Consider the following 17,779-nt stretch of genomic DNA (forward strand, 5'->3'; position numbering starts at 1 on the left):
TCCTTCCTTACCCTCTCCTTTCCTTTCTTACCTCCTCTTTTCCTTCCTTACCCCCTCCTTTCCTTCCTTACCTCTTCTTTCCTTCCTTACCTCCTTCTTTCCTTCTTTACCCCCTCCTTTCCTTCCTTACCCCCTCCTTTCCTTTCTGACCCTCTTCTTTCCTTCCTTACCTCCTTCTTTCCTTCTTTACCCCCTCCTTTCCTTCCTTACCCCCTCCTTTCCTTTCTGACCCCCTCCTTTCCTTCCTTACCTCCTTCTTTCCTTCTTTACCCCCTCCTTTCCTTTCTTACCCCCTCCTTTCCTTTCGACCCTCTTCTTTCCTTCCTTACCTCCTTCTTTCCTTCTTTACCCCCTCCTTTCCTTCCTTACCCCCTCCTTTCCTTTCTGACCCCCTCCTTTCCTTCCTTACCTCCTTCTTTCCTTCCTTACCCCCTCCTTTCCTTTCTTACCCCCTCCTTTCCTTTCTTACCCCCTCCTTTCTTCCTTACCTCCTCCTTTCCTTCCTTACCCCCTCCTTTCCTTCCTCACCCCCTCCTTTCCTTCCTTACCTCCTTCTTTCCTTTCTTACCCTCTCCTTTCCTTTCTTACCCCCTCCTTTCCTTTCTTACCCCCTCCTTTCCTTTCTTACCTCCTCTTTTCCTTCCTTACCTCCTTCTTTCCTTCCTTACCCCCTCCTTTCCTTCCTTACCTCTTCTTTCCTTCCTTACCTCCTTCTTTCCTTCTTTACCCCCTCCTTTCCTTCCTTACCCCCTCCTTTCCTTTCTTACCCCCTCCTTTCCTTTCTTACCCCCTCCTTTCTTGCCTTACCTCCTTCTTTCATTCCTTTCCCCTCCTTTCCTTCCTTACCCTCTCCTTTCCTTCCTTACTTCCTCTTTTCCTTCTTTACCCTCTCTTTTCCTTCCTTACCTCCTTCTTTCCTTCCTTACCCCCTCCTTTCCTTCCTTACCCTCTCCTTTCCTTCCTTACCTCCTTCTTTCCTTCCTTACCCCCTCCTTTCCTTCCTTACCCCCTCCTTTCCTTCCTTACCTCCTTCTTTCATTCCTTACCCCTCCTTTCCTTCCTTACCCTCTCCTTTCCTTCCTTCCTTCCTCTTTTCCTTCTTTACCCTCTCTTTTCCTTCCTTACCTCCTTCTTTCCTTCCTTATCCCCTCCTTTCCTTCCTTACCCTCTCCTTTCCTTCCTTACCTCCACTTTTCCTTCTTTACCCTCTCTTTTCCTTCCTTACCTCCTTCTTTCATTCCTTACCCCTCCTTTCCTTCCTTACCCTCTCCTTTCCTTCCTTACCTCCTCTTTTCCTTCCTTACCTCCTTCTTTCCTTCCTTACCCCTCCTTTCCTTCCTTACCCTCTCCTTTCCTTCCTTACCTCCTCTTTTCCTTCCTTACCCCCTCCTTTCCTTCCTTACCTCCTTCTCGGTGGATCTTTGCACTGCAGAGCTTCGGCCACCAGAGGACGCTGCTCCACCACAACACTGGACGATGTGTTGTTATTGGATGACACAAAGCACTCTAGTCATGATGTCATACTGCTGTTGCTCAATGGATTACCATGCTGTACTTGAATGACATCACTAGTGGGCCGTCCACCAGCAAGTTCACCAAACCAGAGATTCCTTCAAAATAAAGGTATAACATTTTAGTCAGAATGTTTATTAATGGTTCCCTCGTGGTATTTTGTCTGGATAGATATTCATTGTTCACTGTGTATTTTAAAAGCCACAACATGTCATTTATTTTAAACTTTACTGATCCCACACAGGGAGATATAAAGTATAAAAGCGAGTGTTAAGTATAAATAAGTAAACACTATCTACATGATCTACAACAGGGAGCATGGGAAGTAAAATAAAGCTGTATGTTCACCTTTTAATAAATGCACCATATCTACAGTATATTGGTGAATGTTTACAGACTGACTGTGTGATTTTCTGTGTTGCACCTTTCAGGACTTGATTGGCTTTATGATTGGCTGCATTCATTACATGCAGGTAAACTCAGGCTTGATATTTTTATGATTATTTAATGATCTCTAATTAACCACAGACTCTGGTAATTCTGCCATACTAGTGCTTTTAGACCTCACTGCTGTATTTGATACAGTTGACCATGTGGTTCTTATCTCTCGTCTAGAGCAATGTGTTGGTATCAGTGGTTTAAATCCTATTTATCTGGGAGATGCTTTTCAGTAAAGCTTGGGGACTTTGGTTCATCTACTGTCCCCCTTCTTTGTGGTGTTCCACAGGGCTCAATACTTGGACCACCTCTCTTTTCCCTGTATCTCCTCCCCCAAGGAAACATAATTAGAAAACATGGCATCTTGTACCACTTCTATGCGGACGACTCTCAAATATATCTGCCCCTCAAAAGAGGTGAAAACAACTCCCTCACACCTCTCCTAGAGTGTTTGAAAGATATTAAGGCCTGGATGGCTTCCAACTTTTTAAATCTTAATGAAGATAAAACTGAGGTCATTGTGTTTGGACCCAGTCGGCCGGTGATATCCTTCCTGTTGACCTGGGCAAGATGCGAAACCCATCCTGACAAATCTGGGTGTCAAAATAGACAATGGTTTTAAACTTGATAAACAGATAAATAATATTGTTAAATCCTAAATCTAAAATCAAACCTGTTTTATCTCGTTAGTGCTTTGAACATGTGATTCATGCTTTTATCTCAACCCGTCTGGACTACTGTAATGCACTTTACATCGGCGTTAACCAAACCTATCTCTCATGCTTACAGTTTGTACAAAACTCAGCCGCTCGTCTTTTAGCTGGAACTCGCAAGCATGAACACATCTCACCAGTCCTGGCCTCGCTACACTGGCTCCCGCTCCATTTTAGAATACACTTTAAGATCCTATTGTTTGTTTTTAAATCACTGAATGGGTTGGCACCTCGCTACATCTCACACCTCTTACAAGTATACACCCCCTAACGGTGACTTAGGTCTACTGATCAACTTCGGCTCGTCGCTCCAAAAAACAGGTTAAAAACCCGGGTGGCGACCGCGCTTTTCCAGCAGCTCCCTCCACAGCTTCCCTCGAATGTTTTAATTCCCGTTTTAAAGCTCACTTGTGTTCCCTGGCTTTTAACCCAGCATGAGAACTGTGTGGTCTTATGTTGTTTTATGTGTTTTATATGTGTTATTTCTTGTCCAGCATTTTGTAAACCTTTGTTTTTCATAAAATGTGCTATATAAATAAAATGGATTAAAATAATTTGCAGCGGTATCAGATCTCCCTGAACAACAGGAGAGACTGAAAGGTGATCATGCCAGTAACACAGCAGCTGGTGCAGGTCAGATCAGCTCGTTCTTGAAATGTAAAAGCATTTAATGTAAATTTTATGAACTTCTGTTTTTTGTCTTTATTGATCGATAATTGAACCCAAAAACTAGGTCCTGGTTAAATATTCAGTTATCTTTTCTATACATTTTATTTCCCAACATGAATGTCTACATGTTGTTTAAAACCATGTGTGCACACTGCCAGGATACAGTTTTTTATTCATTATATTGTGCCTGGAATCAGCACATTAAATAGCCATCACGTGTACGTTTTTAATAGTAAAATTTAGTCTCTTCTCAGATTGTAGAAAACCATAAAACGTCAGTGTCAGGATCGACCCTGTTTGTGGTTAAACTAACAGGGAACCATCTGAATGCCCAGCTGTCTGATGTCCTGTGCTCTGTTCTGATTGAGTTTATTTTACGGTTTCAGTCCAGGCCCCAAATCTGAAAAACAAATCCCCCATTGCTCGTGCATATACTGCTAGTACTACTGATAATAATAATAGCTGTGTTTGTATGGCATTCAATACAGGAAACAAAGTGCTTTACAGCAATCCTGTAGGTACACTTAGTGGTGTGCAGCGAAAGAAACATAATACAAGTCTGTATAAAATTACAGCAGATATAAATTAAGCATCACATACATTTACATTATTAGTAAATAAAACATAAACCAGTTAATTTACAAATAATGGAGGAATACAAATGAAGTAACAGTCAAAAGGTTGGTGGTTTTCATCATCATCATCATTAACTGGAGGTCACGTGGTAGTGGACATGTATTCCTACGGTTTACTGCACAGATGTTATAAAGACCATCATCCTGAGTAGACTGAAAGTGTTAATGTTTTTATTATATTCTGTCATTAACTTGCCGCAAAACCCCCCAACTGCCTTTATTTTGAAGGTGACACCGGATGTAGGTGTGTGTGTGTCCGCAGCAGCTTCACCGGTGGACGCGCAGCGAGGACCGGGTTCGCTTCATTTGAAAAGCTGCTCCAGTGAGTCCGCACCGAGTCCCACGCGCACCTTCAGCCGCAGTCGGGTTGCGGTCAAACGGCCATGGCGTCCATCGTTTGCCGGGTCCAGTACCTGGAGGACTTGGATCCGTTTATCTGCACAAACTTTCCCGAACCTCGGAGACCTCCGACGGTGAGCGTGGAGGAGAACCTGCCGCTCAGTGAGCAGATCGCCGGGATACACAAGCTGCTGGAGGCGCCTCTCAAGGTGGGTCACTACCTTACCTGGGCTACCTGCCGGGACAGGCTCCGGTCCGCGGGGTGAAACGAACCGGGACTAACTCACATGTAGATCATGTTAAAATGGGATCATAGTTTGACCTGAAGCTCAGGGTGAGACGCCAAACTCTGTTTAAAAATCAGGCGAATTAATTTGTCCATGTGGAGAAAGTCTTTTTAAAAGGTTTGGGGTGCATTCAGCTTTTATTTCTGCAACAGATGTAGTTAATACAAGCAGTTATTACCCCCAGCACCACCACCAGGTGCTACTTGTTGCCGACTTTATCAGATCCACTTTGGTTGATTGATCAGTTGTGAGCAAGTAGCTGCTGATACTCATTAAAAACACCATTTTTAAATGATCAGATCTCTTCAGCATGTCTTATTTCTTTCTTTTTCTGGGGAAGTCCACTCAGGGATCACTGCTCTTCACTTGGTCTCTAGTCGATTTATGTCAGGACTCCAACATGAACAGGGTTTAACATTAAAGCATCAGATATGTGCATCATCTGTCACATGGAGGTGCAGAGAAACTGAAGGCTGCTGCTTCACATTTAGTTTTGGACTGTGGGGACTCTGGACGCTTCACAACTGAGCAGCGGGACTGTGGACTCTGTGCTGTCAGCTGCACGCCTGCCTTATGAAGAGTAAAACAAAGTGACAGCGTGTTGGAGGCTCTGCTAGAAAAGCTGCAGCTTCTCGTCTTCTCCGAACTCGCTGGTTATCTGTCCGGCTGCAGCTTTCCTCTTCTGGTTTGCACTCAAACAGACTCAGCTGGTGAACGTGGTGGAGCAGCAAGATGTTTCCCTCAGGAGCCGGTGGAGACCAAACGCAGAGCTCGCAGAGAGAGAACACCTTCACCAGGTGACACAAACACGCCTCACCATGAAGCCTCGTGTTGCTCTGAAGCTGCTGGAGGGGGAAGTTAAAGTTCTTACTTTCTCACATGGTTTGACCTGAACTCTGCCAGGCTCACAGCTCTGCCTCATCAGAGTGACGTCACCGCGTCCAAAGTTAGAAATGTGAGTTTAATGAATCTGCCTGGAAAAAGGAGGATCACCTCTGTGGCCCAGTTTCCTGTAAGATGGCTGTTTTTTTTGTTTTTTTTTGTCCCGTTCTGTGTGCAGTCTTCCAAACAGGAAGTGAGTGCAGCTTGTTGCTTCACAGACTTACTCTGCATGAAGTCTCACCACAGTTAGAGATCAGCCAGTTTTCCTTTCTAGCACTCATTCCTCAGCCGTCCCAGAGGCTGCTGTCTTCAGTTCATTCTGCAGCTTCAGCCCGAGCCTGCTGCAACCTGCGTGACCTTTTACTCATGACCCGTGTCTCCGCTCAGAGCTTTACGACCATCGCGTCGAGCTACACGGGAGACTCCGGCCTGCTGCGAGGCGTTCGGCGCCCCAGTGGAATCTCCAGGATCCGATAAGGATCAGATAAAGACCAGAGAACGCCAGTCCCACTAGATTACATTCCTCCACTGTGACCCCCTAATTGTTCCCATCATGCCCTTGGGCTTGACCTGCAAGCCGAGACGGAGTGAGGTGATCTGACCGATACGCACATTTGTGTTCTCCAACGTGAAACCAAACATTACAGGATTCCTCCTCCTCCTCCTCCTGCAGGCCAGTGATTGTGGAGGAAGAGGGTGGGACCTGTAAACAGGAGATAAGCTGGATGGACGGATGTAATACTAACAGAGTGCGTTGATAAGAACTGAACAGGCTTTTCCTTCCGCGCATGTGAACGCAGCAGGAAAACGGCTTGATGATGTTTTAAATTTTACACACTCATTGTTGGCTTCTCTAGGACGGAGAGATGTTTAGCCTAGCTTAGCACAAAGACTGGAAGCAGGGGGAAACTGCTAGCCTCTACTGAAAGATTAAGAATCAAGACTTCAGTGGATATTTGCACTTGGCTTCTGAGTCATTTTGTTTTCACAAAGTTTGAACATGTGGTAGTTCACTTGCCTGAGTCTGGACTGACAGCTCAGATCCAGTTACCTGTTATAAAAATGTAAAATCAGCTAAAGCTCAGATTTCTAAGTGTAGACCTAAAATATTGACTTCTAGCAGCTTGTCCACTGAAATAAGCAGGCGACACGGTAACTTGCCAGAAACTGGTTTTGTAAATCCTCTTGTTCTGCCTTCAGAGTTTCACCTGTGTGGGTCCAGGACCAGTTTAGTGTAGCTTAGCATGAAGGCTGGAAAATATATTTCTGTATATACTTCATGTTCGTGTACTTTGTACTTAGTTGTGTAGTGTGTGTGTGTGTGTGTGTGTGTGTGTGTGAATTTTCACAGGGTAGTGTTGTCTCCAGTTGAACATGGCGGTTGTGAATCTTGTCCTTTGTCTTCTTCGTGACTTGTAACCAGTCGTATCATTGACCGCCATTCTCACCACCAAAACATCTGTTTGCTCACTTGACCTCAGTTCAGTTTTATTAGAAATGAATTAATAAAACTGAACAAACTCTTACAGTTGCGACCGCTGGGTCCTCGCAGAGTTCTGCATTCTGCCATGCGGTCAGTATGAACTGATGCTCTCAGGATAGCAAGTTTTAGGGATGAAAGGGTGCGAACTGAGACTGTTTCAGTCCTCCGGTATATAGATTCTCAAATGGGCCATTCTGCATAAGGAGTCATTTTACTCTTGGTACTTGACGTTCATTTTGATACCAGTACATATTTGTACTTTCGCTTGTCACAAGTATGTTCAGTGTGGTGAAATATCTTCCTCTTGCATCACTGAAGTTAAATCAGGAATATCTGATTCACTGCTGACTTCAGTGCTTGGCAGGATTTAGGCTGCAGACACAGCAACTTTGGAGCTCTCTGTTGAAATCTTCCAGAGAAAGCTCCAGATGCCCTCCACTCAAAGGTCTCGCATGACTTTAAATACTGATGTGATGTGAGGCCCCGCGGTCTGAGCGTACAGAGAATAGATGAGGATCTGTGTTCGTGTCGTGTTGCTGCTGCAGAAGAATGTGGCTCTGCAGGTTCAGAGTCTGCAGCGTGTTCAGCAGGTCAGAATCAGACTTAATAGTTTTCTGCCCTTGATTCCAGCTTCATACCTGAACATGACTCACTGTACGCAGCTACGAGACGCCCGGCCTGCCCGGATATAAATAGACAGAAAGTGTTCTGACCTGAACTCCACTTTCACAACACGGCCTGTGTTTACTGCCGTGGTGTCTGCTGCAGAGCAGGGTTCAAGACCAGAGTGCAGAGATTAGATCAGGTGGAGTTACTGAAGAACGTCCACGAGGCGGGCGTGTTCCAGTTCATCAGAACGTGAATGAAAGACAGACAGACGACCTGCAGGACAAACAGCAGGACGTCTGTCCTGAAAAGCAGTATAAGAAAAGGTGATTTAAAAAAATCACAAGACTTTACCAGTTATTGATTCCTCTGCAGATCATCAGCTGTAACCACCGTCCTCAGTGCCGTAGCCTCATCAGAACTGATCCACGTAAACAAAGTGATGAAGGATAAAAATATTAGGATCATCATATAAACAGAGCAGCAACCATCAGTCGATTGATTATTAGTGTGATATTTATTCCGTTCGTCATTTTGAGTCACGGGTGTTTGGTTGCATCTTCTCAGCAGGACGATGTGCTGCTTTTCTTCGTCGCTGACGTGATTCTGTTTGGGTTTTGGGCTGTGGAATCTGTGATGGACGGCTTTTAAATCGCCTCGGGCAGGGCGTTGTCTCTGATAGATAATGAGTATCAGTCTGCTGTGAGATAAATGAAGTGGCGTGACAGCAGGATGAAGCCGCGGCCACAGCGCAGAGACGGAGTGAGGTGAGGTGGCTCGCACCTCGACTCCCGCTGCTGTAGATGTTCCCACCAGTATGAATGACGCACACGGGTGCACAGTGGCTGTGTTTGACTAACACAACTCAAGATCATGTGCGACAAAATGTATGTAATGAGTCTCCTAAATGTTCACTTCTGATCTAAACTCATAGAACCTGTTTGTGTGTTTTGTTCCTTTACTTTACATCCAGTCATTTCTTTACATGTTGAAGTGTTTTGAGTCACAGGGTGGTGCAGTAATCAGCAGTGCGGAGCTCTAAGAATAACTCATTTAGTCATCTTTATGTTCTTGCATTGTTGTCGGTGGTTTTATTTCACTGAGTCAGACGATGACCGGTTCACTGCTGCAGGCTTATAGAAGACACTAACGCACAAAGTTGAATTTTAACCTGTCTCTCTGTCTCTGTCTGTCCCCCTCAGCTGGAGGAGTGCACCCTTCAGTTGTCTCCTCATGGGAACTACCTGGACCTGGACTCGTCTCTGGCCGAGCAGAGGGACGAGCTGGAGGGCTTCTATGAAGACGTGACGTAAGAACGCCTTCACCTGTCCTCTGTCTCTGTTCGCTCCGCCTCACCCGTCATGGTGTTAAGATGAGATGTATTGATTGTAGCAGCAGGGACAGGGAGGGACTGTTTGTTCTGTTCGGTGGTCCTGTGCTATCACAGGGAGGTATGTGCCGAGGTGCGGCCTCTTGAGGAGGTGGAGGAGGGTTAGTCCTGTGTTGGAAAAACTGGTTTAACTGGTTGGCTCGTTCCTTTGTCCCCACCCCTGCTCCTACTGACCCTCTGGATTTCTTTCTTGGCATCTTGTGGTGCGTTCCAGTTAACCCGCTCAGCCTGCCGTTGTTTCCAACTAGCCAGGTTAGTATCCACACAGACAGAAGCAACATGTCCACAGACAGCAGCTGGACAGTACTTTTGTGTACGACATGTGACCAAGGAGGTTCGTCTCCGAGACGTCAACACGTACAAAACAAATGATCTGCAGTATTTACAAGTTAGGAGATTCTCCAGAACTCCTGTCTGCCAGGGACGAGTTCAGACTGCAGCGTTATTCACGCAGAAAAAGAGACTTAAAACAGGGAAGTTTGGAAACGCTGCCGACCCCGTGTTTCGTTTTTAAAACTCTGTGTAGCGTTTTAGTGAAGACGGGCAGAAACACGATGCTGGTGAGATTTTGACTTGGTCTTTTTATCAAAATACTCTGTACTGTGTAAATAACACTAAAACACTGAGTGTCGCCGTATTTACTTTGCGACGACTCCCAGTCTGTCTCCCGCCGCTTTTACCTCCCCGTGTTACGGCTCGTTATTGGTCCATGCAAATAAGATCAGGTTCTTCGTTGTTATTTTTTATTCTTTCTCCAGATTTTCTGTAACTACGGAATAAACAATCTGCTTCATGTTTACACACATGCCCAGTGTACCTGAACGGCCACTAGATGTGCGTTCTCAGTCGTTTTAGTACAGACGGAGATCAGCTGTGATGCGCAGCTAAAACGCTGCTGTGGACGGAGAACGTCTTCGTTTTTAAACTAAAACAGAGTAGCGTGGACGGGCCTGTGTGGCCAACCCCTCCCACCCTGGACACAAACTGTTTCAGACTCCCCCCTGCGGTCCATCGGGACAGAAGGCTCATGCCCCGGGAACAGTTCTTCCTGTCTGCAGCCTCTTCAACAAGACCGGGACCCCCCACTGACACCTGTTCAGACCTGATTCTGTTATTGCACATGTAAATACTTGTGTATATTCTGTCAACTTCATTCTTTTAGAAGTCTTTGTAGGTTTATTTTTGCTGTTGTTGAGCAGCTGGTCGCCAAAACAAATTCCTCCGTGCGAATAAAAACAACTTGGCAATAAATCAGATCCCAAGAAGCTTCAGAGCAACCTCCTGTCCTGCTCGTCTGAAACTGAAGCAGCGCGTTTATTCAGATTATGGCAGAAATGGTTCTCGCTCGCTCTCTGCTATATTTGCATCTGGAGAACAGGACTCCTCTGGGATGTGGACTTCAGGCTGAGCTGCTCTGACTAAAGCCTGCTCACAGAGAGGCATCAGTGGGAAAGATGGACAAAACATGGATGCAGGTCTGTGTGAGAGGACGTGATTGGTCCGTCTGTCTGTCCTGCCCTGGACTCTCCAGTCAGTCCTCTCCACATCCAGATCCATGCAGCACATTCAAACCTACATTTGGCTTGAATGCAGCTTGTTAGACGATCATGCTGCTGCAGAAGGACTCATGCACATCAGTGTGTGTGTGTGTGTGTGTGTGTGTGTGTGTGCGCGCCACAAAGCCTAAAAACAAATCTCATAATTGTTCTTTTTTTAGCCTTAAACAAACAAACAAACTCTGGTTTCCCTTACTTTCTCTTTATACCCCTCCTCCTGTCTGTCTCTCATTCTTTCCATACCTCCGTGCTGTCGTTCTTTCCGTACTCTGATCCCAGCAGGCCACAGTCTGTAGGTTTATATGGAAGCTGAGCTGTTCTGGGATCAGCTCAGAGCAGCTACACTCGTCTCTCCCTGAAGAGAACGTTGAGTCCTTCTAACAGGAAACTCGGATATGTGCGTCCATGCTGCAGAGATGTTGTGAGGTCGCTGTGAAACTCTTATCATCATCGTCGACTATTCAGCCCTCACTCTATCTACTAAAAACCCAGCTAACGGCCGTGTGTGGAGCTAGCTAGCTAGCTTGCTTAGCTAGGCGTATCTGTAATTTACGTTAACTGTCATTTTAATAGAGCTGATCATTTTATCTATGTGCTCACCAGAGAAAGTGAACAGCCGACTCCTGATAAGCTTTTTCAGTGGCGCTGGTTAAATGTACACAGTAGCCCCGGCCTAAAGCCCCCCCTGCTTCCTGGTCTCTGTTCCTCTAAACAGGACCATAATTTACTAAATGAACATCATGCTGTGTTGAAGAAGACTTGAAACTAGCGACTGAGACCATAAACTCATCAGGAAAGTGTTTACTGAGGGAATAAATCAGCAGAGAAGTAGAAACATTTCTTTCTGCAGCCGGTGGAGTCGCCCCCTGCTGGCTGCTGGAGAGGACGCAGCTTTAAGGAGCTTCCGCGTTGGCTTCGCGTCTCAGACCGGAAGCTTCCCGCTTGGTTTTAGTCAGCGGTGAGTCAGAGATGATTCTTCAGATCGGTCTGTCAAAGCTGCTAACACGCTGCCACAGTAACCGTCTCGCATCTGAATCTGATCGAAGTTGTTTTTACACGTACACGAGATTTGTTTTGGCGACTAGCTGCACAACGGTGACAAACGCAAACCTATAAAGTTTTCTAAAAATCTGAAGTTGACAGAATATTTAAAAGTATTTTCATGTGCATTAAAATAGTAGTTGACCGCAGGGGAGCGTCTGAAACAGTTTGTGTTGGGGGTGGGAGGGGTCGGCCACAGGAAGTGGACGGCCACAGGAAGTGGACGGCCACAGGAAGTGGACGGCCACAGGAAGTGGACGTCCTGTCATTGATGTATCAGACATTCTAACACAAGCAGCAGAATCCACTCGTAATCACCCTGCTCACTAATTACACTGTGAAGCAGCTGAGAGGACAGTCACTACCTCACCCCTGTTCTCCCTCTCAGGTATTCACCCCCCAGGGAAGTTTTCCAACATTAAATGGTGCGTTCTGTCTCAGCCACAGGAAGTGAGGGTTCCTGCTCCCGTGGCCCCGGGTTAGGGTTAGGGTGACTGGCTAATCCAGGGCCGCTGAGGCCGAATGAAGCCTGGCTGCCGAACTACCTACCAGCACGCCACCTGAGAGGGCGCCCACATGTCACGGTCATGCATTTAGCTGCAGAGATGAGAGCGTGTTTTGTCCCGGACTGTAAAGATGGTTATTTCTGCTGTTAGGTCGGGCATCTGAACACAGGGTTTGGGGGGGGACTGGCTCGGGATTGGAGCCAGACTCTGTTCAAGGATCTGCAGTTTTTGGAACTTCCTGATAGGCCTCATGTTTCAGCCCGGAGGTCGCACCCCGCCCCTCCCGTTCCCCGCCACACTGTTTCCTGTAATATTCTGTTTATTGTTTTAAAGCACTGCGTGGATCTGTTGTGGCAGGATTCAAACAAAAATGTTATCTCTGTTAACTGTGTAATAAATCATCATCATACTGAGACCAAACAATCGGCCTTCAGATGCAGCGACAGGGTTTGTCTGATGTTGGAGTCCAGCAGGAAGTCCAGAGGGTTCAGTGACTGTTGTACCGCTCAGCTTCCGGTGTCACTGTGAAGAGAAATAAATAAATGTTTGTCTGAACAGCTCTAACTCTCTCTCTGCTTCCACAGAAAAGGGAAGAAGCCCCTCCTGATCCTGAGGACTCAGCTCTCGGTCCGAGTGCACTCCGTCCTGGGTAATTACCTCCTCCCTGTCCTCTTACTCTTTCTTTCCACGGCTCCCTCCGTCCTCTCCTGCAGCAGAGGAGTGATGACTCAGGGGAAACTCGCGGTCAGGAGAAGCTTCACCACAGTGACGTGTTCCTCAGTCAGCTGAGAGGATTTCCTCTCTCTGACTCTGCTGCTCAAACTCTCAGTCTGCCTTTTTATTCAGCGCACGCAGAACAAAGCCAGCAGAACGTGTTGCGATCACTGCAGGTGTGAATCGGCTCCGTCTGACCCAGAAGCCGTCACGGTGTTTCTCTTCAGACGCCTGAAAATGAGGCGACGTCCAAACGATATCTTTTAGAGGTGAAAATTTGCTGTAATTTGCAAGAAAAAAAGGCAAACCATGGGAGAAAGTCACCTTTTTTTCTGTAACAGAGTAGTTTTTGATCTTGCGGCCCCTCAGCTTTAGCGAGAGGGCCCTTTGGGAACCACAGCTTTAGCCTATGAAGTGCTAGCAGAGTTCCAGCGGACCTGCAGCGAGCCTTGTAAAGTTGACCCTGCAGATCTCGAGACAGAAGGCCTCCTGCTCTGTCTTTGTCTGCCATGTAGGTGAAATGCAGTCTGGGAGTTGTGGTTTCCTGGACACTGACCCCTGTAGGAGATGAACAGAAGCTGTGGACTGAGTTGTAACAAACAGAATCACTGTCAGTAATAGCACATCATTACTGAGGTCGCTGAGCTCTGATCTGAGCGTATTTCCTTCCTCGTAAAACATTTGCAAGCTGTTTTTATGAATAATCTGAGATGAAAGTGAAGAACAAAACTCAGCAATTCCCTGAAATTAAAGTCACAAAAAATCTAAACTTCTTGTAAATTCACCCGATTCACAGCGAAGTCTCTGAAGTCCCAGTGTGTATGATGATCTGGTGATGTGGGCGGAAATCACGAGTGTTTCCTCACTGTTAAATCTGATTTTAGAAGTGGAATCTAATTTTCCACTGCAGGCTTCATACACAGCAGCAGCGTCTGTGGTGTGACGTTGCAGCTGTGCAAAATGAAGCGACGTGGTTCTTTGACAGGGGAAAAAAAAAAACTTTCTCTCATAAATGTCTGACTGTAATGTCAGAGAATAGTAGGAGGAGTGGCGTTTAACAGCAGCGGCCGTCCGAGTTAACCCTGAGTTAAGGTCTGAGCAGAGGGAGGCCGGCCATCAGAGAGCTCTAACTCGCTCTATCAAGAGTTTATTTCCACCAAACCAGAGCTGGTGACTGTTGGAACCATAGAAAGACTGGAAAAAGATGGTTTTGGGGAGTTGTATTTAGTTTCTGTGTTTTACGATGAGTTAACGAGGCGATTAGCTCATGAACAAGAAACCTGAATGCCGTTTTTCTCTTTAGGAAGGTGAACATGTGTAAGAATTTCTCCTTTTTATTGACATTTTATGAGACTAAAAAACTCAGAGTTTGTGTAACGCAGCAAACTCGCCGCTCACAAACATCTCAGCTGAAGCTACAGGGCAGGTGAGCTGTCGGACGGTCACCTGTGCAGGTACAAAGTGGTACTGCAGCGTGCGGCTGTTACTACTTCATGTTGGATCATTTGTTAAATGAATCTTACGCACTGTAGCTGCAGTCGTGCTAATTATTTTACTGCTCGGTTGGAGGCTGGCCCCTCAGTGTTTGCCCTCCTGGATCCACATTCCTGACACGTTTAAGCTTATTGATGATTGGCTCCTGGACTGTGACCTGCAGCTGGTGGTGTTGCCACGCTGTCAGGATGCGTGCAGCCTGAATTTCAAAATAAAGACATGGTAGCTAATTTGGGCTTGTAGTACATGTTGATCCTGTTAAACAGGTCCAGCCTGATCTGTGGTCAGAATGAACAGACCTCAGGTCAGCTCTCCTCTCTGTGGCGGTGTGGTAACCGCAGTTTCTCTCTGTTTCCTTGCTGCTGTTTTTGACCCCAGCAGACCAAACCTCCAGTCGGGTTCCAGGGTTTTTATTTTCAGCCTGTGGTGTTCCTGTTCACAGCAGAGGTCCAAGTTACAGCCTCAGAGGCTTCAGTTGTTTTTTTTTAAAAACGCTGTAAGAATAAATCTTTTTGACAGGACGTGAAACAGAGCGATCAATCCCTTTCAACTGGAATACATTTCTTCCTGCATGTTAATGAGACTGAGGACTGATTAACCAGAATGTCAGAAGACAAAGTCCAAAAGTTGACCCTTGTCAGACCCCCGCCTCGCTTAAAGGCAGATATTTTTCAGTTTCTCTGATTGAAAGAAGCCTACAAACAAAGTGATCCACAATTTGAGTTCTCTACTATAAATAAATAAATATGCAAATTAAGTTACTTTTTTTTAGTCCTTAAACGCGTAACCTCCTGTCAAGTGTTTTAATATTTTATAGGGTGAACACACAAGTTTTCATGTCTGATATCGGTGAAGAAGCAGCTGAAGCAGCTTTAACACACTGTAGACGCTTAGCAGCACATTAGCAACTGAGCTAAGCTAACGTTGTGCTGGCCGACCATTAAGCTCGCTAACTTTATTTTCCCTCTTCATTTAGTTCCTTTTTTAGTGAATATTAATTAACAGTCCTGAGAACAAAATGGAGCACGGAGAGATATCAGGACTGATTAGCGCTGACTAGCCCATCCTGAGTTAGCGTTAGCTGCAGTGCAGTCGCCGTGTCACCAACCAGGTGCATCCACGTCTTTCTATTCCTCTAGTTTGTGAACATTGGCAGAAAATATTATATCTGACAAAAATTGTCAAATGCAAACGATCAAGTACTAAATTGGTCGTTTCAGCTCTAAGATTAACCGTCACCTGAATATCGTCCACATTGATCCAAGTAGCTTGACGACCATTTCCCCACGTCAGCTGCAAAAACTTAGATAAATGTCTTCTGTGGCTCAATCGACTGATCCTGATGCAGGTCTGGTCTTGGTTTTGGGAAATTCACAGATGTCACGGTACCCCCTTGGCTGTTTTCAGCTTTGGGTGGGGGGGGCAGGTGCATGCAGGTGCTGTAACCACACCAGGAAGTTAGTTATTTAGTTAGTTAGTAGATTTGCTGCTCCACAGCTGCAGCACACGGCTCGTGCAGTGTTTTTTATTATTCAGTGTAATTTTAAACTCCGTGTCATCACCATCCACTGGGCTTAGACACAGACGCTGCAGAACCTGCCTGAGAGTCTTCATGTTTTCACGTTTCCTTCAGTGGTCCAGTGATAGCCCTCTGTACATCCATGCTAACGGCTAACGGCTGATGCAGCTGCTGTTAATGGGGCCAGTTTGACTAAATGTGAACACATACAGGCTAAACAGTTTGATTTGTCCCTCGGAGTATTTCACACTCTGACTCAGAAACCAGCCGCAGCTCAGAGCGAGTTCAGACCTGCAGCTTACAGCTTTGTTCACAATAACTCTGCTTATTATCATGTTAAACCGTCCTGATGAGTGCGCCTCAGCAGCTGCACACGCAAAGTCTGTCCTGGTGTCCTGATGGTGGAAAGATCAGAGTCACTAAGATCTAACGGGGTCGGTCAGGACGCTGGAAGGAAATCTGTCCTGCAGTTGATGTAACTTCAGTTCATCTAATTCACCTTTCCTGGGAAACTCTCAACTTTCCCAGAGTTCATGCTGACAACCCCCCCCCCACATTGCCTGGCATGACTCCGCCCTTCCTGCTCCAGAGGGGATTTCCCAGCCTCCCTCGGTCCTCTGTGTTGTAATTCACTTTGTGAGCGTTCTCTCTCTCTCTCTCTCTCTCTCTCTCTCTCTCTCTCTCTCTCTCTCTCTCTCTCTCTCTCCCCCCCCCCCCCCCTGCGCCGCCTTCGGGGTTCAACAAACCAGACTGACTGACAGCAGCGACCGTCATCCTGCTCTTTCTTCTTCTGTGGAAACGAGCGCATTTCACCGTTATTACCTTCATGTGGCAACAAGTCCAGAAAAGGAAGATGTCATGTCATGAACTGTGCGGCTCCTCACTGCATGAAGGCCGGGCCCCTGCTGCAGTGAAGCAGAGACGCCCACAGCTGGCTGCCGTCCATGTTTGTTTTGGTACAAGAACGCGGGACAGTTGGCGTTGGCTCTGCGGGGTCGTCTACCTGCAGAGCGCCGAGCTCTGAAATCCACTAATCAATTAGTTGGCAACTATTAAATTATTGAGCATCTATTTGGATAATCGATTAATTAGTTTGAGCCTTTGTTTAAACTAATTTGTTGTTCTAATTTTCCAGCTTCTGAAATGTGAATATTTTCTGGTTACTTTCCTCCTCTGTGGCAGCAAACTGAATCTCTGTGGCAGCAAACTGAATCTCTTTGGGTTGTGGACAAAACAAGACGTTTGAGGACGTCCTCTCAGGCTTCAGGAAACACTGATCCACCCTCTAGTATCTGTGGCGTCATTTCCAGAAGCAAAACTTTCACATTTTAGAAGCTTAAGCAAGAAAATAGAATTAAAATAGAATTAATATTGAGGTTAAAAAAGAGTGTCGCATGCTGACACAGAGTCGTGTGTGTTTGTGGCGTTGCAAGGCAGCCGGTGATGACATCATTAGTCAGACGCTGAGTGCGTTTCCTTCCATGTTTTGTTGCTGCAGGTTTGGTGCTGACAGTTTGTTGTTCAGACTCTCAGCAGGCGTGAACATCCAGCTGTCACTCAGTCTGCCGACGTGACGTCACACCGACCGTCATGAAGCCTCAAGTTTGGCATTTTTGGTCGTCGCCATCTTGTTTTTTTGTAACCAGAAGTGACCATATTTGGGCGAGCTAGCTTGGTTAGCGAGGTGCATCTGTAATTCACGTTAACTGTGATTTTTTTTTTTTTTTTTTTTTTTTTGCGATAAACAAGCTTAAAACAAAACGCACTTATTTAAAAATGACCGGCCGAATGTGCACAGAGCAGCGGATACGAGTCGTCTGTATCCTGATTGACATGTCGCCATGGTAACGACTTGTCAATCAGTTTGTAGCCCCGCCCTAAAGCTTCCTGGTCTCTGTTCCTCTAAATGGGACCATAATTCAGCCGAACTCTTTCTCTCTTTTTTGGCCCCGGGTCTCCTCATGATCATGTGATCACCTCTGTTCACAGGTGATA

The 17,779-nt window shown here is 46.1% G+C and overlaps 1 protein-coding gene across 2 annotated transcripts; it reads left to right on the forward strand.

Moving 5' to 3' along the window:
• Positions 1 to 1,285: 1,285 nt before the first annotated feature.
• Positions 1,286 to 12,861, forward strand: LOC119884177 (FH1/FH2 domain-containing protein 1-like). 2 transcript variants are annotated; one of them, XM_038694635.1, is made up of 5 exons: positions 1,286 to 1,623; positions 1,944 to 1,985; positions 4,196 to 4,515; positions 8,767 to 8,873; positions 12,642 to 12,861. In XM_038694635.1, exons 3-5 carry the CDS (start codon positions 4,351 to 4,353, stop codon positions 12,844 to 12,846), a joined length of 477 nt encoding a protein of 158 aa, XP_038550563.1. In that variant the 5' UTR covers positions 1,286 to 1,623; positions 1,944 to 1,985; positions 4,196 to 4,350; the 3' UTR covers positions 12,847 to 12,861. The 2 variants fall into 2 exon arrangements, with proteins under 2 accessions (XP_038550563.1, XP_038550564.1); XM_038694636.1 differs by lacking the exon at positions 1,944 to 1,985.
• The last annotated feature ends 4,918 nt before the right edge of the window (positions 12,862 to 17,779 follow it).

Source organism: Micropterus salmoides, unplaced genomic scaffold, assembly GCF_014851395.1.
Source record: "Micropterus salmoides isolate LMB-PRFRI ecotype aquatic unplaced genomic scaffold, ASM1485139v1 Ms_hic_scaffold_3252, whole genome shotgun sequence".
In the NCBI taxonomy this organism is placed as follows: Eukaryota; Metazoa; Chordata; class Actinopteri; order Centrarchiformes; family Centrarchidae; genus Micropterus; species Micropterus salmoides.